Raw genomic sequence first — 27,334 nt, forward strand, 5'->3', positions numbered from 1 at the left:
AACAAAGTGGCAGAAGTTGGAATGATCATTTAAATATCTCCCTAGATAGACTGACATTTATCCGAAATGATATAGATCTATGTACACACAAAGTTAGTGCAGACTGTGAAAGCTATTCTCTCTGTATATGTGGATGACTTGCTTTCATTGGCACAGAATGAAGAGATGAGGCAAAAAGTGAAAAATCTTGTATAGAGTTGCATTGAAGTCAAACACATGGCCGTGGTGTCATACATATTAGGAGTGAAATTAAACACAGCGAAGATGGATCAATTTGTCCTTCTCGGAGGGAGTATATCAATCAATTACTTGACAGGTTCAGACATCAAAATGCTAAGGGAGCCAAGTTTCTGATCAAAGGGAAACCAAATTTCCTTGATGAGAAACATGATGATGAAGTTAGAAAAATCCCATATCATGAGCTTATTGATAGCTTCCTTTACATTTCAGAGAGGACTTGAGCAGACAAAGTTCTCAGTGGTAAAATGCCACAATTTTGCTCAAACTTTAATATGAACCACTGGAATGCAGCAAAAAAGGTACTAATATTATGAGAAGGAAAGTTTGCTACTCACCATATGGCGGAGATGCTAAGTTGCACACAGACACAACAAAAAAAAACCTCTCAATACGCCCCTCCCCCCCCCCCCCCCACACACACACACACACACACACACACACACATATACACGACTGCAGTCTCAGGCAACTGCAACCACACTGCAGTTGCCTGAGACTGCAGTCGTGTGTGTGTGTGTGTGTGTGTGTTTGTGTGTGTGTGTGTGTGTGTGTTATAATTTTGAGAGTCATTTTGTTGTGCCCATCTGTGACTCAGCATCTCTGCTATATGGTGAGTAGCAGCTTTCCTTCTCATAATACTGTTACTTTCCATCCTGGATTTTCCATTGTTTGAGGAAGGGTACTCAGATATGTGAAAGAAATAGCACATTACAAACTCACCTGTTATCCCACTGGACAGATATTTCAGCATTTGCTGATGCTGATTGGGCTATATGATGATCACAAAAGTATTACTGGGTATGTGATAATACTGGCAGGATCTCCCATGTACTGGAGCAGTACGATACAAATTGTAGCTGCATTGAGCACAATGGACACAGAATACATGCCAGTGGCAGCCTACAAAAGTGCAGTGGTACAGGTGAAAGAGTTACTGAAGAGCCTTGAGCTGAAGGAACCAATTGGAAAGTCAGCACTTGTGTGGCATAATAATCAAGCAGAAATTACATTATTCAAGTGTCATCTAAATAAATCAAGAACAAAACATGTTGCCATGGAACACAATTTCATAAGGGAGAAAGTAATGAATGGAATGACTGCCATTCGATACATTTTGATGGACAAAAATAGAGCAGACTATTTAACACAGCTACTGAACCATAATATTTATGACACCATTGTAAAAACAAAGTATTACATTGAAATGATATGTGTGGTCACTTTTGGATATCATTTTGAAGAGGAATGGAAGGGGGCAGTGTTAAAGAGTTAAGCAAGTGGAAAAGCCCTGCTTTATTTATTTTGTTTCATTGATGTAAATGGATTATCTTTGACATTATTTAAAAAAGACAAACTTCATTCTGTTAAAAAGAAGTTAGATTTTCTCTGTTTTGATGGTGTATGAAGTCTTTTTCTTTAAATAAACATTAATATGTGTGATACAACTGATTCACTTAATTCAAATAATGTGGAAATGAAAATCTTTAAACAAAGTGAGCTATGTTGTAACTTGGTTGTGGTAATGTGGAATATACAAAAGTAGTGATACTTAAGCTTTTCTCTAGTGGTTGGTGATGAGATGGATATTAATGTTCTAGTTTTGTGATGCTCTTAGTTAAATGTGAGATTTATAATGGAATGGTGGGATTTCTTTGTTGATTATTATATAAGGACTCTTGGAAGGAGGAGGAGAAGAAGAAGAAGAAGAAGAAGAAGATGATTATTTTTATTATGTTACATGGAGGAAGATTATGAGATTTTGTGTGTAGAGTTGAGGACTATGGTGAATGATATAGTGGTAGTGATGGTGGTGGTGACGGTGATAGGGTTAAGGATTTGAAGTCATGAAATGTGGTGTACTGCATTCACTGAATCATATGTCATATTTTTACAGAGAAATATGAGTAATTTTGTGATCAATTACAAGCTTAGCCACTGACAGGAGAAAATGTAGTGCCCTAACTGTCAATCTGATGGTACTTTAACGTAAAGGAACTGCAGTGCATAATAAAACATAGATGTAAACTTTTTTAGTGTGATTATTTCTATATATCTCAATTTATTGATGAGGTTGATAATTGTTTTTCTATTATAAATAGTACATTTGACTTCCAATCAGAAAGACTGATAGAAATCAAGAAAAACAATCTTAGCTAAATGCACTCCGTTTCACACCTACCACTAAGTGAAAGTCCCTGGCAGTACCAGGAAATGAACCTGGGATCTCATTATGGCTGTCAGTGGCACTAAGCACTTTTCTTCCTCCTTTTTTTCCTAGCTACAGAGGTGGACATAGTTCATAGTACCATCTGATCATTTTATTACAGCCACGTGGGGTAATGTTTTAAAGATAATTATTTGAATCATTCTTAATAATGAAATACAGTTGCTGATTATAATTAATTATCACCATAAAACAAAGTAGAAACAAATCCCAGCGAATATAAATATTATCTGCAATGAAGAATGTAGTAGAAAGAATGTAGTGTGAGTATCACTGAAAAATGACAGAAAGACTTTATTAAATTAATTTAATTTGCTGGACGGGGTCACACACACACACGTTAAGAAATACTCTTAAATGATTACTATTCACAACCTAATTTATCTTAATGCACTGCTATGTTTTTTTTTCAATTATCTGTTAAAATGAACACCAACTTAAAATTTTTCAAGATCCTATATCAGTTTATATAAAGAAAAAGAAGAATATTCATCGTTGTTTACCATATTTCATTTCAACTTGCTCTCCATTATGGCTGAATCGCGGCTTTTTGATTGATAGATGTAGCATGTGCTTACTAATACTATTTAGTATACACACTTATCTTATTAAAGTATTCTAGTATGTAACTATTGTAAATGTAATAATTTCATAGAAAGAAAATTTTTAAAAAATAAATACAGAATTAACTCCGAATGCTCTATTCTTGAGGAGTCAAGTAGTAATTACAATTTCCATTACAGTTTTTCTTACATTCATCGCATGTGTAGATGATTCTGAAGATAGTTACACATTTGACACATGATAATATGCTATAACCTAATGATGTAAATAATGAATGAATGAAACTGGGATTGATAGATGGAATTTTTTGCTGCGGATAATATGTTGAATGAAATACTAATGTAAAGAATCTTACAAGCTAAAGTGCACAAAATAAAGTCACCTGTTACATTACAAACAGCTGAAAAAGAGTACAGAAAATTTTGGTTGACATACGTTTTGTCTTACTATAAGTTTCCCCTTCCTCCGTCCTGACATTCACTCCCAACTGATGACCCCACATCGCCTTCATTGTGCACTACTTCCTTCTGGCTCCAACGACTCTGCAACACATGCATAACTCATGTACCTGCCAACCCCTTCCTCCCCCATTCCCAGCCAACAAATCAGGTACCTCACTAGAGCCACTACAATATAGTCCACCTGCTGAAATGCAACACTAGTACTGTTGATCCAGCCGGCATCATGTAGGAGCATAGACATGTGCATGTGTGTGTTTTTTCTGTGTGTATTTCACTTTAGTTTGAAAAAGGTTTAATCTGAAATCTAGCAAATTTTCTTTCTTTTTATGTGTGCCTATCGACAACTTAGTACTTCTGCTTTTGTGGTCGCCTTTAATCCGAAAATATTTACATTCTACCAGAACTTTCCTAAAACATTTATACTGTTTACATGAAAGGAAAATTATTTTTGACCACATGGATACATCACTACTGAGAAAAACTGCAGTCGTATAACAAATGACTGACTGTATTTATCACTAAGAGAAAGATTGATGCTGCCTACAGGAAAATTTGAGACACCTCTGGAGAAGAGAGAAGCACCTGTATGGACATCAAGAGCTCAGATGGACAACCAGTTCTAAGCAAAGAAGGGAAAGCAGAAACATGGAAGGAGTACATACAGATTCTACACAAGGGAGATGTACTTGAGGGCAATGTTATGGAAATGAAAGGAGATGCAGATGAAAATGAGATGGGAGATATGACACTGTGTGAAGAACTTGACAAAGCACTGAAAAACCTAAGTCAAAATGAGACCCCGGGAGTAGACAACATTCTAGAGCTACTGATAGCCTTGGGAGAGCCAACCAAGACAAAATTCTTCCATCTGCTGAACAAGGTGTATGAGACAGGTGATATACCCTCAGACTTCAAGAAAAATATAGTAATTCCAATTCTAAAGAAATCAGGTGCTCACAGTTGTGAAAATTACCAAACTATCAGTTTAATAAGTCACAGTTGCAAAATACTAACATGAATTCTTTACAGAAGAATGGAAAAACTAGAAGATGCTGACCTCAGGGAAGATCAGTTTGGATTCCTGAAACATGTAGGAACATGCAAGGCAATACTGAGCCTATGACTTCTCATAGAGGATACGTTAAGGAAAGGCAAACTTATGTTTATAGCAGTTGTATACTTAGAGTATGCTTTTGACAATGTTGACAGGAATACTCTCTTTCAAATTCTAAAGGTGGCAAGAGTAAAATACAGGTAGCAAAAGGCTATTAACAATTTGTACAGAAACCATGTGGCAGCTGTAAGAGTCAATGGGCATGAAAGGGAAGCAGTAGTTGAGAAGGCAGTGAGATAGGGTTGTAGCCTATCCCCAATGTTATTCAATCAGTATACTGAGCAAGTAGTAAAGGAAACAAAAGAAAAATTTGGAGTGTGAATTAAAACCCATGGAGAAGAAATAAAAACTTTGAGGTTTGCTGATGACACTGCAATTCTGTCAGAGACGGCGAAGAACTTGGAAGAGCAGTTGAATGGAATTGACAGTGTCTGAAAAGGAGGATATGAGATGAACATGAACAAAAGCAAAACAAAGATAATGAAGTCAAATTATATCTGGTGATGCTGAGGGAATTAGATTAGGAAATGAGACAAATTAGTAGATGAGTTTTACTATTTGGGAAGCAAAATAACTGATTATGGCTGAAGAAGGGACAATATAAAATGTAGACTGGCAATAGTAAGAAAAGTGTTTCTGAGGAAGAGAAATTTGTTAACATCAAGTATAGATTTAAGTGTCAGGAAGTTTTCCCTGAAATTATTTGTATGGAGCGTAGCTATGTAAGGGAGTGGACGATAAACAGTTTAGACAAGAAGAAAATAGAAGCTTTTGAAATGTGGTGCTACAGAAGAATGCTGAAGATAGGATAGGTAGATCATGTAACTAATGAGGAAGTACTGAACAGAATTGGGGAGAAGAGGAATTTATGGCACAACCTGACTACAAGAAGGGATCAGGTGGTAGGAGACATCCTGCTACATCAAGGGATCACCAATTTAGTACTGGAGGAAAGTTTAGGGGGTAAAAATCCTAGAGAGAGACCAAGAGATGAATACAGTATGCAGATTCAGGCAGATGTAGGTTGCAGACATTACTTGGAGATGAAGAGGGTTGCACAGAATACAGTAGCATGGAGAGCTGCATCAAATTAATCTTCAGACTGAAGATCAAACCACAACAACAACAACAACAACAACAACAACACAAACTTACCATGATGTCTATATGGAGAGCTTTCTATGATCTATTTGTGATGACCTAGCTTTTAAATGTATGACTAGTTTCAGTGTAGTAATTGATGATTGTTTTTGTTCGTAAAAGGTCTAAGCTTGTTTTGTTGCAGCCTAAGTTGATCTACTATCATGAAATCTCGCCACAGTTTTCTGATGATATGACTGCTGTTTAACTCTTCCATTTCTGTTGCTCATTATGATAATGTATTTACTGTATTTTGTCATGTGATAGAGAAACCTGATTTTGTTTACCACTCCTAGGAATCTAATTTTGTAGGACACTATGGTAACGTTTCAATGAGGTGGTCAGCTGCTATTCAGTTTGTACAGAAGGACAATATGATGGTAACTTGATGAGAGAGAAAGTACAACAAAATGTGAAACAAAACAAATGAATATCAGTATATGAGTCAAAAAAGGACTAAATGAACTGCGCTTCAAGAAAAGAAGGAGAAAATGTAAGTGTTACAAATATTCGTTAGTCCGATAAGTAAATAACTGTTATCTTTTTCTTCTTGCAATAAATGTAAAAACTTTTATCACAATCGATTTGATTGCATCAGTGTACTGGTGGTATTGCACCTGTAAATTTCTGGGGTTGGGTGGGGGGTACTATAACCTAATCAAGTGAAGCACTTCGTATGTACCAATGATAAAACAATAATGTGTGTAAATTTGTTATTTTTATTAAGGTAAATTTGAGATTTAGCATTAATTTGCCACAGATTAAATAATTTCAAGAACCACGAATTTGAAAATAAAGTTATTTAAAAATTACACTACAGTGTCTAGTAATGTTTTCTTTAACTTTCACATTTTTATGTAAAATTTATAGAATAGTAAATCAAATAATTTGTTTACTATTTTGCTTATAATGATTAATTGTACAATAAACTGTAGTGCAACAATTACGGTGATGTAAATCATTGTTTGGATGATATTTATAGAAAATAAGAGATTTTATTTTCCTGTAGAGAATTTGTAATGTAACTGCTGTGAAGGCAAAAGTATTCTCATATACAAGTTTATTTTGAAGGCAAAATACAGGATACATCACAAAAGAAAATTGTGTTAACATGATTTAATATCTGACGCTGCCTGCATGATCCACTTCTGTTTATAAAGATAATTATAGCTCCGTTGTAATTCAAAACTTGAGGCAACATTTATCAGCCCTGAAGAAGAGAAACAAAGTTATTATATAACAAGGTAAGTATCAGATTATGAAATTATTAAAGTGATAATGTCTTCTTTATGAACTATATGGAAGCTTCACAATCTGAATCTTGAAAATTCACCACTGAAATTTGACCTCTTGTTAATTGCTACAATATAGAAAAAGGACTGTTTAGACTTCAATGAAAGATCTGCAATTATATATGAATAAATGGCCATACTGGTCTGTGTGATTTCTGCCAAATGTTGTTGGTAGAGTTAATTTAAGTTGATCTGATGAAAAATTTAAGTGGAATTTTTTTCTCACACACTGCTGAGGTATTTATGTTATTTCATGATAAGAATAATAATTAAAGACAAACATTACACAATTAAATTTTAAATTCAATGTCCATGTATTTTCTTTTATAAATATTACAAAAGTAATTCATATCAACAGTTTCTTCTTTCCAAGTGTAAGACAGTGAAAAGTAATTTTAGTTAACTTTATTTACAATTTACAGATGTTACATATATACACAAAACTATGTTACATCTGCACAAAATTAATATTAAGAATACTTTTTACAAAAACTTCAAGCAAAAATAAACATATCATTATTAGATTTATGCAGCTTTCAACCATTCTTGCCATGATGATACAACAGCATCATGTGGTTAAAAAATGATGATAAATATACTTTACGTAATTTTACAGGTACAAAAATTGGCTATCAGAATTATGTTGTTGAGTTCTCACTTCACAAGAAAGATGTAAGGAGGCCTTATGTATTGTATTACAGATACCTGAGAGAGCTGCTTCACAGAGCTAATGTCAGCTACATGATACGGAATGGAATCTTACCAAACAACTTCAGTGAAGCACATTTGCAGTCTCTCACCTTTACACTGCTACTTTTTTTGCAATTTAATCTCATTATGAGACTTTAACTTACAAATAATCATTAGCAGCAGTATCCTCAAAATACAGATATGCAGATGATCTGTCTAGAGTAAAAAATTTAGTATTACTATGAATACTACTTCAGACTGTTAAGAGTCTCCCAGAACACCATGGACACGGATGGAAGTTTTCAGTGGTTTGTGGATCCACGAGATTACTGCTTCCTATCTCAGACAGTAATGCTATAATTTTTTCAGCTGTGGCTTCCTTATTCATCACATTCTCTTGCAAGGCAGGACCATCAGATTTTTCCACTTCATGATGATGACTTTCACTCTCAGATGGAATACTAATATCTGTAGACACAGAATCAATGCAGCATAGGTTGAATTTATTTTTAAAAAACGAAATATCAACCATGTATTTAAAAAGTATTTTTTCAGCATTTTAGAACCTATTAAACAGTTAGAATGCATAGGCACAGAGAAATTCATCAAGTCATGTTCTTACCTATAACTGCTTCATCTTGGTGAAAAACGGGTGTCACTTTATTTTCATCTATGTGAACATCAATATTTTCTGGTGAACTTTCTTTTTCTGACACCAAGTTTCTCACAAGTGCACTCAGCTCTTGAAGTTTCATTTTCATTTCTTCTCTGTCTCTGGATACTCGAGCCAACTGTTCATCATTTTCTTTAGCTCTCTGTCGCAGAATATTCCGCTGCACTTGATACAGAGCAATGTATTCTCCTGCATGTGAAGTGACACATCAGCTACAAAAATCCAATAGCAGATAATAAAACTCTAACAAAAACTTTTCTTTTATACCTATGGTTTCCGTTTCGCCTTGCAACTGCAGAACCAAATGTTCAAGTCTCTGTTTTTCTTCAGAGAGTTCAGCAACTTCTTCCATGGTTTTCTTGAATTTTTCCTGGAGTTTCTCCATTGCTTCTTTCATTTCTACTGGATCTTCATGCAGCATTGTGGGCACATCTGCCTGGCTGTTATCTGTAAGTGAATATTAGCATAATCTCTAGCTACAAGATACAATGTCAAATCCTAATAATTTATTATTCAACATAATTCCAGTAATGAAAACTTCCATCCAATATACTGTACATTTTAAAATTTTTAACACAGGATGCTCAAAACTTTAGGATCAAAATATTCAAACAGAGGGTCCTTAACTTACTTGGAGATAAGGATTCAAAAATTTGGCAAAACACTGATACATGATCTTTAATAAGTAATACAGGAGAGGCATGCAGTTTGAAACTGGTAATGTTTCATAATCAATAATTGCCTGCCACATCAATGTTTGTGTACTGCTTCTCAAGGTAGGACCACTGTATACTGACTACTGACATCAGCTATTTATTCAGTCTCATTATTGATTGAAATCTAAAGTCTGAGGTTAATATGCTGTAATTATAGACTGAAAACGAAGACATGTGGAGCTTATTGACTAATGGTAAGCATCTTTTAACTCATTTAAGTAACTAAGTCTACAGCTGTGTAAGATAATGGTTGTGGTGACATTAATTAAGTATGATAAATGAATTAAATGTGGTGCATATGTAACCTATAGGAGCACAAAGAAATATGTTACATACAGATTAATCCCTTCTTTCTCGCCCCATCCGATAAGTCTTCCCAGACCTGGGGTTCAGAGTGACTTTTCTGAAATCTACCTCTCTTCCTAAACCTCACCAGTCCTTTTTTGTCATCACTCTTCCTTCCACTTCAACTGTTCTGCCAGAAGAAGGAGCCACTGGTTCCAAAAGCTTGCAAACTTAAATATTTTTTACATGTGTATTTTCCTGCTGCTGCCTGGTGAGTAGATTTTTTTATCTATCCAATTATATGGTATGTTAATAAATAGTTTATTTTCAAAATAATTTTACATGCCTGAAACGTGTACATAGTGCTGCCGATACGTACTATGAAATGAGCTTCTACATGCTGCGGCATCAAATAAAATACTACTATATCCCTCAAGAATGCCATTCCCCACAGCTTCTATTTGCATCCAAAGTCCAAATGCCCCACCCACACCATTAATAGTAAGAGGAAGGAGGGAAGGAAGGTAGGGAGGGAGGGAGGGAAATTACGGTGCACATAAGAAATCTTTGACAATGCTTGCATTATCATTCTGTAACACAAATTCAGTAACATGCTGGAAGTATAGTGCCACTTTTGGATCTACATGTTTAGTAATACAGTCGTTGGTGCTGAAAGCAACCATTATTAAGGTAAGTTTATGTTTATCATGGAAGTAATTAGTGGCCCAATTGATCATTTCACGCATATGTTTGACATCACAACAGATAATCTATTAAGGTATATGACTATTTCCTTTGTAGTTTGCCAAGCATACTCAGTCATTGTTGTAGGTGCTTGTCAAATTCTTAGCATTCGATTATCCACCCATCTCTCTTTTGCCATGTTAAATTGCAAACACGTAAGACAGAAGGCCTACAATTGGTAAGTTTGAGTGTCATGAATCCCTGTTTACAGATCTACTGGCTGTTCAGACCAACATCCTCTATTAACAGCAAACAATGTGCAAGCTTCAGTAACCATTACTAGGTGTGACAGTTGCACAATGTGTGTCAATGTGAGTAGGGATGTTCACTTAAGACACTTGGGGGGGGGGGGGGGGGGGGTGGCAGGGGGGGGGGGGGGAACCCTCAACATATGTTACATGCTTATGGAATAGATAACTGGACAAAACAATTGTCAGAAGGTCACCTTTGGGGCACCAGTTGTACTCCAGTTGAATGAGGCTTACTACAACAAGTAAAGCTCTATGTGAGTGGAGGTTTATTTACCTAGCATCTCATAGAAGTTCCATAGTTCATATTTATTCTAAAACAAACACCATCAATGGTTAAGGTGGGCTGTTAGGTACTATACAAACCAAACACAGCAAACCAGATTGAATGGTCAGCCATCACAACCATAATTTGTGTAATGTGACATAAAATATTTGTAACAGAACACACATCTATAGAGAGAATGTGGTTTTAGCTTTTAATTACAAAGGAGTTTCATGGGAGATGGTATACACTTTCTATACAAAAGTGCCTTTTATGGAACTGATGGGATACTGAAAAACTTCAAGCGTTTCAGAAACAGAGCTCTTGTACTAGAAAATGCACCCTCATATCATGCACATAAATACATCCCTGCCATGACAGAGGTACACAAATGAGATCACTAAAGTCATCGATACATCCAAAAAAGTAAATGTCAATTACAGGAGATGATGACATTTGTGTTGTTTAACACATCAGTCCTCCCAGAATACAACTGGCTTCATTTGCTTGAGATTAAATCACATAATTTTAGCCCATTACAATGTTTCAAATTATGATTATGCATCTTATAACTAATATCCTACCACCCAAAATTTAATCTTATTCCTAAACATTTCTCTGTATTTACTTCTTTGCTTTTTCGATATACAAGTAGTATAGGAGAAATCTTGCGTCTCTACTGTACACCCTTTAGAATCTGATCACTTCTTTCTTTGTTCCTTATTTGTTTTTTAACATATTGTATATTGTATTTTACAAAACTGTTTATCATCTAAGATGCTCAATTACTTTTCTCCCTATTCTTTTGTAATTTATCTGTTCAGGTGTCAAGCTGATTGTGGGATGACTTTTGCACTCATCTGCCTTTGCTATTTTAGGACTGTGTGGACAATATTCTTCCACAAGTCAGATGGAATATTGCCTACCTCATATATTCCATACACTTTCACAACTGTTTGGTTCTCATTTCCCTCAATTGTTTTAGAAAGTATGCAGGAACATGCCAATCTGTCTTGTTTGGCTGCAGATCTTCCAATGCTCTGTCATACTCTCAATCTAATACTGGGGCATTCCACGTCAAAGGGACCAATATTAAAAAGTGCCCCATTTGACCATCTCCAAATCTAATGAAATTTGGTGTAAAGGTTCTATACAGTCTTTGATGGTTCTATACCAAATTTCAGTCCAGTATCTTCAGTGGTTGAAGTTTTAGGGGTTTGTAAAAAGAGGCTACTCATCTTCGCATTACATATGAAGATGCAAATATGCCAAGTTTGCTATTGGGCTCTTTCAAAAGTTGTAGTAGATGTTTGGTCATTTGCTTTAATATACCAAGACAACTTTTTAGCTGAATCACACCATGGCAAAAATTAGGCATTTGGCCACACATAAATATAGATATAAGCCTCTCAAGTGGCTAAAAAATTCGTCAGGCTATTCTGAGAGCCAAGGTTTGACCAACCACTGCTACTTTTCATACGAACCACTCACAACAAAACTTCAGACAGTTATTTCTACCTATGATGTCTATATATGGATCAGATTTAATTCACATTGTATACCTAGATGGAAAGATGCGCATTTCCATATTTGGCCAAAATTTTCTACATGCAAATTTTACGGTATTTTTAGGGGGCGATATTTCAACTGTCTTGTTCAGTCCTCTTCTTCTTGACACAGTTAGAAAGAGCATGCTTAAGGTTTGAAAGCTGCATTGCTTGAAGTACTGTGCTCATTAAGTCCCATAACTATGTTTTTATTTGAGTGTATAAATCAGTTTCAAACATTAATTTAATATATGCCATAAAAACAAGTATAATGCACAATACAGCAAATTTGCAAGGCAAAAATACTAAAATGTCAGTTCCACTATTGGTTAAAAAGTTCTACAATTTTGTCAAGCACAGATTGTGGATAGCTGTATAGTCTTCCTGATGATGATCTTGATGGTGCTTCTAAAGTCATGAAAATGTGTTGTTCAGGAATCCATCAGGTGTCTTTAGCAGTTGGCCACTGGAAGGAACAAGCAGAACCATGTGTGTGCATAATGCTGATGATGACATCTTGTTGTTCAAGTGAAACATCACACACATTTCCAACCCACTAAAAATTGTCATACATACTTGCAAAATACTGTCCTGATTGTATACTTGCAATTGAGATTGCTGGCATTACTTCATCAACTTCAGACTTCAAGCAATTGTATTAAAGATCAAATTTTTACTCTGCTCTCAAATAGCTGGACTATTGAAAAAATGGCTAAAGAATTTGCTGTTTTAACTAAAATGGTGATGGAGGCTAGGAAACTACTGTTGGGAGATGGGATTTTGGCAACACCTGCATACTGAAAAGGGAAAAAGCTCAATAATGAAATACAACAAAATGTCCCCCCCCCCCCCCCCTTTTTTTGAAGATGCTGAGTTTCCTCATTGATGTCCAGGCAAAAAGGATTGGGTTGCAGTAAGAATAAATGGGGAAAACATTCATAAGCAGAAATGCTTGCTCCTTTGTAACCTGAAAGAAATGTTCCTTGCTTATTTTTTGCAATCTGGAAATCAACCGAACTTCTCAAAATTTTGTGAGCTCAGGCTGAAATGGTGTACTACAGTTGGTGCTTCTGGATCACATTCAGTATGTGTATGTGCAATTCATCAAAATATTTAATTGTGTTGGCTTCAGCAATTTCCATGCGAGATAACTACAAGGATTTTATGAAAAAACTGTATGCAGTTTGGAATCAAAAGAGTGTATGCTGAAATGTTGTGAGGAATGTCCAGGAAAAATGCTACTTCAGGCTTTTCTTGAAGATGCTTTTAAAGACTATGACACTGAACAAACAATGGAAGATTTCTTGGAGGCATCAATTTTGAAAATTACCGGTTTAAGAAGCCACCATCTTGTGTCGAAACACCAAATTTTATACCTTAAGCAGCTAAAAAGAAATCTTGCAGAAAATGAATTAATTATATTGATGGATTCTGCTGAGAATTATTCATTTGATCATCAAGATACTGTGCAAGGATTTCATTGGGTGAATAGTCAGGCCACATTAAGTACATTTGTTGTCTATTTTGGTGGCAAAGAATGCCCCAGAGTATTAGCATTTATTTGATCAATGACTGTCTCTGTCATAATAACATTATTGTCTGTGCCTTTCAAATAAAATTAATTGCATATTCAAAGACAAAGATTGAAACTAGTAAGAATATTTATTACTTTAGTGATTGTGCAGCACTCAACATAAGAATTTCAAAAATTTATGTTGGCACAAAAAGGATTTTGGCAGTACTGCTGAATGGATTTTTTTTAACAATCTGCAGTAAATTGCCTTTATATAAGCAAACATTGACTCAATATAATTTCTTCAAATTCTGTGATGATAGTGTTCCAAGCATAAAGGTTTTCGCGTACCAAAAGAAGACATTAAAAAATATCTGGAACAAGAGAAAATCATCAATTTAAGGCAATTAATTGTAATCAGCTCAGAGTAAGAAGGGTTTCCTATGATGCTACAATATTCACTGTTAATGCCTTCGAAGCAGATGAAGAAATTCCAGCAATCTCAGTTGCAAGTTTACAACTAGGACAGAATGTTGCACATATGTATGACAATTTTTGGTGGGTTGAAAACATGTGAAGTTTCACATGAACAACAAGATGTCCTCAACAGCTTTATGCACCCACACAGTTCTGTTCATTCCTTCCACTGGGCAACTGCTAAAGACACCTGCCGGATTCCTGAACAACATATTTTCATAACTTTAAGAAGCACCATCAACACCATCATTAGGAAGACTATACAGTTATCGACAATCTGCCTTTGACAAAATTGTAGAACTTTTTAACCAATAATGGAACTGACTCTTTAGTATTTTTGTTTTGCAATTTGCTGTGTTGTACATTATACTTGTTTTTATGGCATGTGTTAAATTAATGTTTGAAAAATGCAAGTTTCATAAATTAAACAATATAGCTTTCAAAGCTTAAAGCACGCTCTTTCTAGCTCTGGCAAGAAGAAAAGGATTGAACAAGACATAGTTGAATGTTTTCCCCCCAAAAATACTCTAAAATTTGCACGAAGAAAATTTTGGCCAACTTTGGAAATGCACATCTTTTTATCTAGGCATCCAATGTGAGTTAAATTTGATCCATATATCGACATCATAGGTAGAAACAACCGCCTAAAGTTTTCGGATGATTGGTTCATGTGGAAAGTAGCAGTGGTCGGTCAAACCCTGGCTTTCAGAATAGTGTGACAAATTTTTTAGTTACTTTAGAGGCTTATATCCATATTTAGGTGATCAAATGCCTAATTTTTGCCATGGCGTGATTCACCTAAACGTTGTCTTTTTTATAGTGAAGCACATGACCAAATTTCTGCTAGAACTTTTAAAAAAGCCTAGCAAATGTGGCACATTTGCACCTTCATATGTGATATGGAAATAGGTAGCCTCTCTTTACAAGACCACACAAGATAGTAGACTGAAATTTGGTACATAGTCATTAAAGACCATATGGAACCTTCACACCAAATTTCATTAGATTGGAGATGGTCAAGTGGGGATCCTTGGTCCCCTTGACAAAGAATGACCCTACTGAATTATGCATGATCTGCAAATTTACACCCATACCTTGTTCTATCACATCAGCAGGTAGTTTCTCTCCCTCACAGAGGCTTTCAATATATCACTTCCACCTATTCACACTCTCTTTTGCATTTAACAGCAGACTATCTTTTGAACTCTTAGTGTTGACACCTTCCCTTTAAAATTTTATGTGGATTATTTGTAACTGTCCTTCTGAAGAAGGCTCCTTTTTTGAGTAGTTAAGTACTAGAATATAAATCGAAAGGTGCAGGTTCAATCCCCAGTCAGTCATAGTGGTCTTTTCTGTCACCTGCCACTTCTTTCATTTCTGACTGTATGAAAAATACCAAGTTGCACCAAAGACGCTAGTCAACATTAAATTGTTGCTACTCATAACTGTTTGGTTATGTCAGTTTGAAAGTTGAAGGAAAAGAAAGATAAGCACTTGCACCCTCAATGGGACGGAGCCCAGGAAAGCACTCTGTGTTCAAACCATTCATGGATTGAGGTTGGTTTTACTTACTTAATGTGGTTTTACTTACTTAATGTGAAGACAGTAAAAGGTAAGAATGGAATAACAACATAAAACAATGGAGACTCAGTGCCAGAAAACTATAATGAGAGCAGATACAAGAAGGTAGAGATAAGAAAGACTAGTCAGGATGATTGTGGGGCTTTTAAATTCTAAAAGCTTTTGTTATCCTGCCCATTTTTCCTTAGGTAACTTCCTCTCTTTTTTATTACTCTCTGTTCATTATTATTTTTTCAGTTTGTTTCCCCTGTTGTGCTACATTGTCTGACTGTGTGCAAATACTTATTCTTGTCTTCACTTGCCACACTGTAAGATACATTTTTTAAGTCTATTTTCAGCCTTCCTCCACTTGTGGCACAAAACCTAAAGCTTGTGTGTATTTATTATCCATAATTTGTAAGTACTTATCGTGCATAAATTTGCCACATCACATTGCCTTCAATCACACGGGTGGCCTGCCCTCTGAAACATTATTAAAATTTAGGGGTTTTCATGAATGAAACTTACTACATGGTAAAAACAAATACTAACCTGAGTTATTCTGTTTGGCCTGTTGTAGCTGAGATAATAAACTATCTCGCTCTGCCTCCAACTGTTGGATACTCGCTGAGAGAGATGAAACGACTTTGTCAGTGTGAACAGATGCAGCATCTGGCGGACTCTTTTGTTGTTCCATAATGACACGTAATTCTGAGTTTTGCAACTTTAATTGCTCAATAACAGCCTTTAAAGAAAATATTAAATTGATAACTTTAACACAGAATAAATGTTTGCATATAGTATTAACTGGGCAAATGTTGCTCAGAAAAATATCATCATGACCACACACAGAAACTATTACATAATCTGAAACAAATCAGAAGTAACTTACTTTTGCCTCTGTAAGTTCTTGATTTAGCAAACTGTACTGCTCATTTTGCTTAACTTCAGCATCATCATGTTCATCAGATACATTTTCCTCAGGCTGTACTAGCTTACTTTCAAGTTGCTGTAATGCAGCTTCTTTCTCCTGTAGCTGCTGCCTGAAAGACAATGAATTCTGTTACAAAATTTTAGATGACAAAACATAGATTACTAAGTAAGTTATCTCATTACTATTTTAAATACAGAAGGAGAACTGTAATTACAGTCTCAAATTTTCTGACTGAAGATGACAGAAGAGGCTACTTATTAATCACAAAACAGAGAAATAGTACAGCAGATTTTTTTTGTAGTCATCTGTTTTTTGAATGGCTTTATGCAGCCTGCAATGAATTTCTCTCTCATCACCTTCATCATCTCAAAGTTCCATACATCCTCAATTATTTGTTGCACAGATTTTAATCAGACTTCCCCCACCGTTTTTACCCTCTAGTATCATGGAAGTTATTCCTTGATGTCTTAAAATATGTCTTATCATGCTGTCCCTTTTTACTGCCAGTGTTTTCCATTGTTGTTGTTGTTGTGGTCTTCAGTCCTGAGACTGGTTTGATGCAGCTCTCCATGCTACTCTATCCTGTGCAAGCTTCTTCATCTCCCAGTACCTACTGCAACCTACATCCTTCTGAATCTGCTTAGTGTATTCATCTCTTGGTCTCCCCCTACGATTTTTACCCTCCACGCTGCCCTCCAATACTAAATTGGTGATCCCTTGATGCCGAAGAACATGTCCTACTAACCGATCCCTTCTTCTGGTCAAGTTGTGCCACAAACTTCTCTTCTCCCCAATCCTATTCAATACTTCCTCATTAGTTATGTGATCTACCCATCTAATCTTCAGCATTCTTCTGTAGCACCACATTTCGAAAGCTTCTATTCTCTTCTTGTCCAAACTATTTACCGTCCATGTTTCACTTCCATACATGGCTACACTCCATACAAATACTTTCAGAAATGACTTCCTGACACTTAAATCTATACTCGATGTTAACAAATTTCTCTTCTTCAGAAACGCTTTCCTTGCCATTGCCAGTCTACATTTTATATCCTCTCTACTTCGACCATCATCAGTTATTTTGCTCCCCAAATAGCAAAACTCCTTTACTACTTTAAGTGTCTCATTTCCTAATCTAATTCCCTCAGCATCACCCGACTTAATTCGACTACATTCCATTATCCTCGTTTTGCTTTTGTTGATATTCATCTTATATCCACCTTTCAAGACACTGTCCATTCCGTTCAACTGCACTTCCAGGTCCTTTGCTGTCTCTGACAGAATTACAATGTCATCGGCAAACCTCAAGGTTTTTATTTTTTCTCCATGGATTTTAATACCTACTCCGAATTTTTCTTTTGTTTCCTTTACTGCTTGCTCGATATACAGATTGAATAACATCGGGGAGAGGCTACAACCCTGTCTTACTCCCTTCCCAACCACTGCTTCCCTTTCATGTCCCTCAACTCTTATAACTGCCATCTGGTTTCTGTACAAATTGTAAATAGCCTTTCGCTCCCTGTATTTTACCCCTGCCACCTTTAGAATTTGAAAGAGAGTATTCCAGTCAACATTGTCAAAAGCTTTCTCTAAGTCTACAAATGCTAGAAATGTAGTTTTGCCTTTCCTTAATCTTTCTTCTAAGATAAGTCGTAAGGTCAGTATTGCCTCACGTGTTCCAACATTTCTACGGAATCCAAACTGATCTTCCCCGAGGTCGGCTTCTACTAGTTTTTCCATTCGTCTGTAAAGAATTCGTGTTAGTATTTTGCAGCTGTGACTTATTAAACTGATTGTTCGGTAATTTTCACATCTGTCAACACCTGCTTTCTTTGGGATTGGAATTATTATATTCTTCTTGAAGTCTGAGGGTATTTCGCCTGTTTCATACATCTTGCTCACCAGATGGTAGAGTTTTGTCAGGACTGGCTCTCCCAAGGCCGTCAGTAGTTCCAATGGAATGTTGTCTACTCCGGGGGCCTTGTTTTGACTCAGGTCTTTCAGTGCTCTGTCAAACTCTTCACGCAGTATCGTATCTCCCATTTCATCTTCATCTACATCCTCTTCCATTTCCATAATATTGACAAGTACATCGCCCTTGTATAGACCCTCTATATACTCCTTCCACCTTTCTGCTTTCCCTTCTTTGCTTAGAACTGGGTTTCCATCTGAGCTCTTGATGTTCATACAAGTGGTTCTCTTATCTCCAAAGGTCTCTTTAATTTTCCTGTAGGCAGTATCTATCTTACCCCTAGTGAAATAAGCCTCTACATCCTTACATTTCTCCTCTAGCCATCCCTGCTTAGCCATTTTGCACTTCCTGTCGATCTCATTTTTGAGACGTTTGTATTCCTTTTTGCCTGCTTCATTAACTGCATTTTTATATTTTCTCCTTTCATCAATTAAATTCAATATTTCTTCTGTTACCCAAGGATTTCTAAGAGCCCTGGTCGTTTTACCTACTTGATCCTCTGCTGCCTTCACTACTTCATCCCTCAAAGCTACCCATTCTTCTTCTACTGTATTTCTTTCCCCCATTCCTGTCAATTGTTCCCTTATGCTCTCCCTAAAACTCTGTACAACCTCTGGTTCTTTCAGTTTATCCAGGTCCCATCTCCTTAAATTCCCACCTTTTTGCAGTTTCTTCAGTTTTAATCTACAGGTCATAACCAATAGATTGTGGTCAGAGTCCACATCTGCCCCTGGAAATGTCTTACAATTTAAAACCTGGTTCCTAAATCTCTGTCTTACCATTATATAATCTATCTGAAACCTGTCAGTATCTCCAGGGTTCTTCCATGTATACAGCCTTCTATCATGATTCTTAAACCAAGTGTTAGCTATAATTAAGTTGTGCTCTGTGCAAAATTCTACCAGGCGGCTTCCTCTTTCATTTCTTAGCCCCAATCCATATTCACCTACTACGTTTCCTTCTCTCCCTTTTCCTACACTCGAATTCCAGTCACCCATGACTATTAAATTTTCGTCTCCCTTCACTATCTGAATAATTTCTTTTATATCATCATACATTTCTTCAATTTCTTCGTCATCTGCAGAGCTAGTTGGCATATAAACTTGTACTACTGTAGTAGGCGTGGGCTTCGTGTCTATCTTGGCCACAATAATGCGTTCACTATGCTGTTTGTAGTAGCTTACCCGCTTTCCTATTTTCCTATTCATTATTAAACCTACTCCTGCATTGCCCCTATTTGACTTTGTGTTTATAACCCTGTAGTCACCTGACCAGAAGTCTTGTTCCTCCTGCCACCGAACTTCACTAATTCCCACTATATCTAACTTTAACCTATCCATTTCCCTTTTTAAATTTTCTAACCTACCTGCCCGATTAAGGGATCTGACATTCCACGCTCCGATCCGTAGGACGCCAGTTTTCTTTCTCCTGATAACGACATCCTCTTGAGTAGTCCCCGCCCGGAGATCCGAATGGGGGACTATTTTACCTCCGGAATATTTTACCCAAGAGGACGCCATCATCATTTAATCATACAGTAAAGCTGCATGCCCTCGGGAAAAATTACGGCCGTAGTTTCCCCTTGCTTTCAGCCGTTCGCAGTACCAGCACAGCAATGCCGTTTTGGTTATTGTTACAAGGCCAGATCAGTCAATCATCCAGACTGTTGCCCTTGCAACTACTGAAAAGGCTGCTGCCCCTCTTCAGGAACCACACGTTTGTCTGGCCTCTCAACAGATACCCCTCCGTTGTGGTTGTACCTACGGTACGGCCATCTGTATCCCTGAGGCACGCAAGCCTCCCCACCAACGGCAAGGTCCATGGTTCATGGGGGAGAGTGTTTTCCATATGTAGCTTTATTAATGATACTGTGGAAAATACCTCATTCCTTACCTTATTAGACCACCTAATTTTCAACATCCTCCTATAGGATCACATCTCAACTACTTCAATTTTCTTCTTTCCCTGTCTTCCCACAGTTTCACTAACACACATCACTGTGGTGTCCCAAATGTATATTCTAAGAAAGTTCTTCCTCACATTATGGCTTATGTTTAATATTCCCTGCTTTATCCATTGTGTGTTGTTTTGCTTCCAAGGTAATAGTATTCCATCACTTCATCTACTCCACAGTTACAAATTTTGAGGTTAAATTTATAATTAACCTCATTACTTTTGTCTTTCTTCAGTTTACCCTCAGCCCATATTCTGTATTCATCATACTAATCATTCCATTCATAGCTCCTGTAATTCTTCATCATTTTCACTGAGGATTGCAATATATTAGCAAATCTTTTTAGTGAAAGGCAGAAAACAGTGTCTGCAGGCAGCCGTTGTAAGGGAAGCCACCGCCGATATAAGTGCATCATGTGGCGCCACCTGGTGGTGACTGTTTGCCACTGATCCTGTGACCCAGGTTCACTCCTTGTTGTACTTTATAGCTGTTCATATTGCGCAACTGCACAGCCAAGATCTGGTACCGCGCACCGCGGAATTTGAATCCCCGCCAGACATCATGAACGTCGAAGACCCATAGAGGTCTCTGTACCATCGCGCCGTAAGCTGTGGCAGTGCGTGCCTCCTGGCTCACATTTAGAGTGAGGGCACCACAGTGGAACACGTGGTTGCAGCAGCCAATAGCGGCGTCCCCAATCGAGTACTTAAGCGCCTGCCTGTCACTCAGCCTGCCAGTCTAACCTTGTGTGCGTCTCAGGACATATCGCCTTGCATTAGACAGCGTACTGACTTTTGTGTCACTTTATGAGTGGACGTGGTTGTCTTGTTTGGTTTGTGACTCTGTTGTCTGTTCTTGTTTTGTGTCGTAAGGTCCTTCGTTGGTCGTGTCCGTCCTCTCACGTTGTGTTGTTGTTCGCGAGCCGCTCCGCGGGTCCAACCGTGTATCCGTCACTACAACCGTTACAACACAAGATGACAGTTTGTTTCTGGTCTTGAGTGGTTACTGATCTGGAACTGTTGCATTGCTATGCCAACTCTGCTATGTCCAGGACTTGTTATGCTTTGTTCACTTCGTGAACTAAAGTCTATTGCAGACTTACAGGAATGTGTGTTTGTTTTCCATGGTTCTGTGTTCCCACCGGAGCAAGAGATGAGAAACAGTCTCTATCAACGCTACACAGGATATAAAAGAACTTTTCTTTTATTTCCTCTGCAATGCAGAGAGTAAACAGTAGCACCTACAGGCTGCATCCCTATCTTAAACTCTTTTTAATCCATGCACTTTGTTAATGGAACCACCTTTGCTTTTAACTTCACTGAATCAGTCCTCCTCGCTGCCATTTCTTTTTCGATTTCTTCACATTTTTCCAGCAACCATTTCACCTAAGCATCCCTGCATTACCTATTTATTTCAATCCTTAGCGAAATATTGCTGTATTGATATTTCCCATCAACATTCTTGAATTTCCTTTTTTTGTCTACCAGTGGAATTATCATTGCCAATGTTTCTTTGCTGATACCTTCCTTGCACCATGCCTGTCGTCTCCATTCCTCTTGAACTGAAATGCCTGCTGTGGTTTTCATTATTGCAGTGTGTACAGCTTACAGAACTTCAAACGTATCTAATCATTCCTCAAGTACTTCACTATCCCACTTATTAATTCTACTACACAATTCTCTTAAACTTCAGTCTACTCTTCATTACTAAACTCCAAACTCAATATAGGTCTGCTCCTGGGTACATGTTACAATCCAATAATGGACCCAGAATCTCTTTCTGACCATGATGTAATCCAGTTGGAATGTTCCTAGGTACAAGTATACTTCCTCCGCTTGTGGCTTTTGGATAAAGTATTTGCTCTATTAACAGCTAAAATTTACTGCAGAACTCAATTGAGGAACATTTTTTCAAAACTCGATAAACGCAACAGATACAGTTTTTCATAAAATGAGTGTTTCTATTTTTACCTGAATAGATGTGTTTCAGCATTTGAATTTTTACATGACTGCTGGATCTCACTGACTGTATTGTAATGAAACATATTAAAATTTGATTTTTATAACAATATATTAAGGTGCAATTTTTCCACTTTTTTTTTAAAAAAAAGTCAATAAATGCTTATAATTATTGCTGGTATCAGTTATGTTGCCTTCTTTAATTCCATGTATTTTTTCAAAAACTAATTTTTTATGTGCTGTAGTGTTTATAATACGGCTGCATTGTTGGTAAATGTGTATTTTTGCATCTATTACTATATTCAGCATTTTTTTAATTTATAGTTTTTCAATTTATTGAGAATACAAACATTAATAACAGAAATACAATGGCACAATACAACATAACAATGATAATTATTTTAACATAATTGTTTAGCTTATATCATTAATATCAATTCTACAGGAAGTGTGAAAAGAATAACAGGAAAGTATTGTATGCTACAATCACACTGTTACTGTCAAGGTTCTTACATCTATACATTATCCATTTAGGACATCTTTGTTAAACTCCTTTGCATAATCTGGACTTTCAAAATACACATCTTTCTTCTTTTCTTTGCTTATCATATTTTGCTTTGGTAGAAGGGTGGATGTCAGTATTGTTGGATGGCATGGTTTCTTTCGTCTCAGGGTGTCAACTTACAATATTTTTTTGCTTTCTTGTGTGAGATGACACACTGGCTAATCATTTTGAAAGGCAGCTTGGATTTTAGTATTTTCTGTGCACTAACTTTTACATTTTTAACAGTCCAGTCTGCGTTTAGTACTGTGAGAGTATCATGCTCTTCTAAAATATCATAATATTCTTCAGGAGACAAGATGCTTTCTTTTTTTCTGTAAGATTTTCAGTTCTATCTGTATTCAATAGCATGTCACTATGGTCATGAACAGGGAAGAAGTGATGAGTTTCTTTTTTTTCCCCCTTCCAAGAACGCTTTAAACATCATCCATCATAAAAGTGTTTTTATTTTGTTGTTTCAAGAATCTTAACATTAGATGTATAGTACTGGTGATTTTTTTAAAAATACAAGTCACAAAGGAAGCCCAGCAAAGCCAAAGCAGCTTCACTGCATCCTCCTGAGGATTCTATCCCCAACCAGGTGTACAAAAAGATGCTTTCCTTTTTTTGTTGATCATGATGCACAAATTGTACTGGGCACAAAGCCTCAGTGACTGATAATTTTGGAATAGTCTGATTTTGCTGCAAGTCATACTAAATCTCAATGAAAGTTGGATTATCTACCTTCATTATATCATAAACCACTTTGCACGAGATTATAGAACATGTGTCTAGTTTGTAGTTCATTCTTATGCGGTAGACATGTTTCTGCTTTTACAACCATTAAACCAAACTTACAAGTGGAGCAGGTATTGGTATGAGGTGTCCTGAATGATACAAGGATATGTTTGTAAAATACATGCTTGTATTTTTATAAGGAGCATTGTTTTAGTCCTAGATTTTTTTCCTTTTTTTCACAGAACCTCTTGAACATTTTACTGGCTGGGAGATCTGATGGCAAATAACCTCTTGTAAAATTCCCTCTTCCATGGTGGTTCTCTCTGCATTTATAACCAGTTATCTCCTTAAGATCCTTTCTGTTCTGTCGCCACCTCTCCTTTACTCTGGCAACCTTCCTCCTTCATGGACATGCCAGATACCCCTTGGAAAAGGGCATAACTAACAGGCACTACTTCACCATTCTCTTTTCTAATGGTATATAGCATCGTCACTGTTTTCTTACTTATTTCACTCTGGGTGTCCATTTTATTTTATGATGCCACATGATGATGAATGTGGGAAGTAGCGTCATAGCAGAGTTTAGCAGCTTTTGCATTCTTTCATGCCTTTAGCTTCTGATCGTGAAACCTCAGGTCCACAATTGCATTTAATGATAGGTTCCTTTTTACACTTTTTCCTTTGTGTTTCAGGTTGATGTAAGCTCTTCCTGAATCAGGTACCTAATACAATATTGGCATTGCTACTGTTTATTTCGGAGAGTAACTCGGGGATCTCGTTAGAGACACTTCAGTAATTTCCTAACATGAGATTAAGCATATTTAAATCCTTTGGAATGACCTGTTTAGGCAAACTAACAATTTTTACAGTTGGCACACTCATATCAGTGACATGAACTGGTAATTTTTCAGGCAAACGGTTTGTTTCCCGTGGGGAGGAACCTAATCTAAAAAATCCCCATGTGCACACCACAAGTACTGTGCTACCCATGTAGCTGCCTCCTGTGTGTAGTGCACCCCTGATCTATCTACGGGCATCCTACAACCTACCACCACATAGCATAGGTCGAGGAATCTACAACCCTTTTTGTCACAGAGTCGACATAGGCTCTGGTTTAGATTCTCCACTCGACTCCAAACCAGAGGACCCCGGTCCACTTTGGGCACGATGCTGCAGATTATCAGCTTGGCTTCCAATCCTTGAGAGATGGAGGACGCCATCGCCAATTTAGCCAGCCGTCGAAAGGACCCAAGGATTCCTCGGAACCCCGACGACAGCATTGTTGGTGCCAACATTTGCAACAATCTGCAGCTGGCTGCAACTCGCACGCTCTATAGCCGCCGGAAGAGCCTCTTCCACATCCTGGACAAGGCACCCCGGCAAGCACACCGAGTGAATGTTGGACTTCTTCCCCGCCCAAGTCGCTATGTTCCTGAGGCCCTCCATGACCCGCCTAACACTGGAGCTCCCAATAACTAACAAACCGCTACTCCCACATGCTTTTCCGGACCTTGCTGAAGGAGTGGCCACTATCCTGGCCCCCAGCATCAGATAGCACACTGAATCTACTAGCAAAGTGCATGGGATTTGGCAGGAGCCTGTGTCCCCCATGCAGCCTCCGCCTTGAGGCTCGAGACCTTGATACAGTCCGCCACCCACACTGAGGTGAGAGTGGGCCGGCCGGCTCAGCCGCATCTGAGCTGTGACATCCCCCTCTGCACATCTAGTACAGCAGAGGCTGCACCAGACACCCCATCCCCACCGCACCTCAAGGTGGCACTCTGGAGCTTGTTGACTGTGGCCAAAAAAGCTTCCAGCAGCGTTTGGATTGTGGCCAACTACTCCTGTATCCGCACACAACAGACACAGTCCTTATCCATCTAGCTAATAGCTGATTTACTATTAAAAAAACTTAAGGAAACCTACTGCCAAACGAGGTTAACAGCTACACTCTAGCTGGCAGAAAAGACACTCAATAATGAAAATAAAAATTTATGGTAGAAGCTAGATCTGGTGCTTATTTTCCTGCTAGGAGCTATTTAGCGAATACTAAAAGAATAAGACAGTGAGCTACAGTAAACTGCTAGGGGCTATCTAGTGAATATTATTAATGAATTAAACAGTGACCTACGGTACACTGCACGTACTGATTATCCTTCGTATTTGTAATTTAAACAAGCGTTTACATACATGCGAAAGGGACCTAATAAAACTACAAAAATTGCTACCTTAAACGTACCGAGTCTAAATGACACTAATACACATAAATACTGAGTATTGTACACTGACAGATGCAGATACAAAACAAAACCTTTAGCTAACAATAAGAGTTCAGGATGTTAACCACAAATACAAACTCCACTCTATAGGAACCGATGGGCTTACAGTATATGACCACTAAAGCCCACAACAAGCTAAGGAATTTAAGCAGACAGTGAGGTGAGTTTTAGCTTTCTGCTAACTAAAACGTATGTAAGAAGGGTTCAGAAGTTGTATTGTGACACTAAGTTACTCAGATATTGTAGTGTAATACTAATTTACCACATATTTTACATTTGCTTAACTGTTAACGATCGCAGGTTGCACTATTCAAACTTATACAAGTGAGGTTAGAATTCACTGTCATCACTATTCCTAATAAAACATATAAAAACTGCTACTTTCAATGTATTGAGTCCTAATGACACAAATAAATGTGAATACTGAGTCAAAGGTCAACACTATGCCATTACCATGCCTACCTCCACTTTGAAATTTTTTGCACATATCGAGCTTTGAATAAACGCTCCTCAATTAGTCATTCTCCTCTCTCATTCCTACTACCAAGCTCAAATTCTCTGGTAATTGTTTCTTCCATTCCTTCCTCTACTGTTAAATGGAATATGGCTGATTGATACAAACTTCGGTGCAAGTACAGGAGTAGCTCTTTAGAATGTTATTTATGTCTCAGGTATTGCATTAAAGGCACTGAGAACTGAAAGGCAGATTGAGGGTGAGAGGCCATGAGTTGAGTTTGCAGAAAACAAATCATTTGGTGAACACAGTTCTGGTCCCCTATGCGTATAAGAGGTGAGGCACAGTATGTTGCTAATGAACACAGCCATGTCCCCTTTACTTCTCCCAGTAGTGATACTCTTGTCTTTTCAGTATTAACAATTGTTTTAACATAGAAGCACTGTATGGTTTTTACAGATGGATGTTAAAAGGTCTCCCAGTGATATTAAAACTCATTTTCTCCACATGCATCTTGAGCCTACTCACAAGTTTCACAGCAAAATGGGAATCAACTTAATTGTGAAGTTTGATATCTTTCCCTTTACCAATAACCATAAATTATAATTACCTTATCTTTTTCAGCTCATTTTCCAAATCCAGGATTTGTTCACACTTTTCTTTGTTTACATGTTGCTCATACTGCAGTTTTTCTGTCAGTTCTAGTTTAGTATTGCTCTGAAATACACAATACAAACAGTTATTTACAAAT

The 27,334-nt window shown here is 37.2% G+C and overlaps 2 protein-coding genes across 2 annotated transcripts in view; one reads left to right on the forward strand and one right to left on the reverse strand.

Moving 5' to 3' along the window:
* The first annotated feature begins 1,111 nt into the window (after positions 1 to 1,111).
* On the forward strand, positions 1,112 to 1,513 carry LOC126088348 (uncharacterized). Its single transcript, XM_049906484.1, has one exon. It carries the CDS (start codon positions 1,112 to 1,114, stop codon positions 1,511 to 1,513), a length of 402 nt encoding a protein of 133 aa, XP_049762441.1.
* A 5,817-nt stretch (positions 1,514 to 7,330) lies between these two features.
* The window catches only part of LOC126190818 (golgin subfamily A member 2-like), a 112,278-nt gene continuing 92,274 nt past the window's right edge, over positions 7,331 to 27,334 (reverse strand). The window contains exons 9-14 of the mRNA XM_049931385.1: positions 27,194 to 27,300; positions 16,646 to 16,796; positions 16,306 to 16,498; positions 8,666 to 8,845; positions 8,348 to 8,587; positions 7,331 to 8,193 (exon numbers count right to left, since the gene is read on the reverse strand). Of these exons, the coding sequence (XP_049787342.1) occupies positions 7,979 to 8,193; positions 8,348 to 8,587; positions 8,666 to 8,845; positions 16,306 to 16,498; positions 16,646 to 16,796; positions 27,194 to 27,300 (1,086 nt within the window). The 3' untranslated portion in view covers positions 7,331 to 7,978. The remainder of the gene's footprint in view (positions 8,194 to 8,347; positions 8,588 to 8,665; positions 8,846 to 16,305; positions 16,499 to 16,645; positions 16,797 to 27,193; positions 27,301 to 27,334) is intronic.

Source organism: Schistocerca cancellata, chromosome 6 (genome assembly GCF_023864275.1).
Source record: "Schistocerca cancellata isolate TAMUIC-IGC-003103 chromosome 6, iqSchCanc2.1, whole genome shotgun sequence".
Taxonomy (NCBI): Eukaryota; Metazoa; Arthropoda; class Insecta; order Orthoptera; family Acrididae; genus Schistocerca; species Schistocerca cancellata.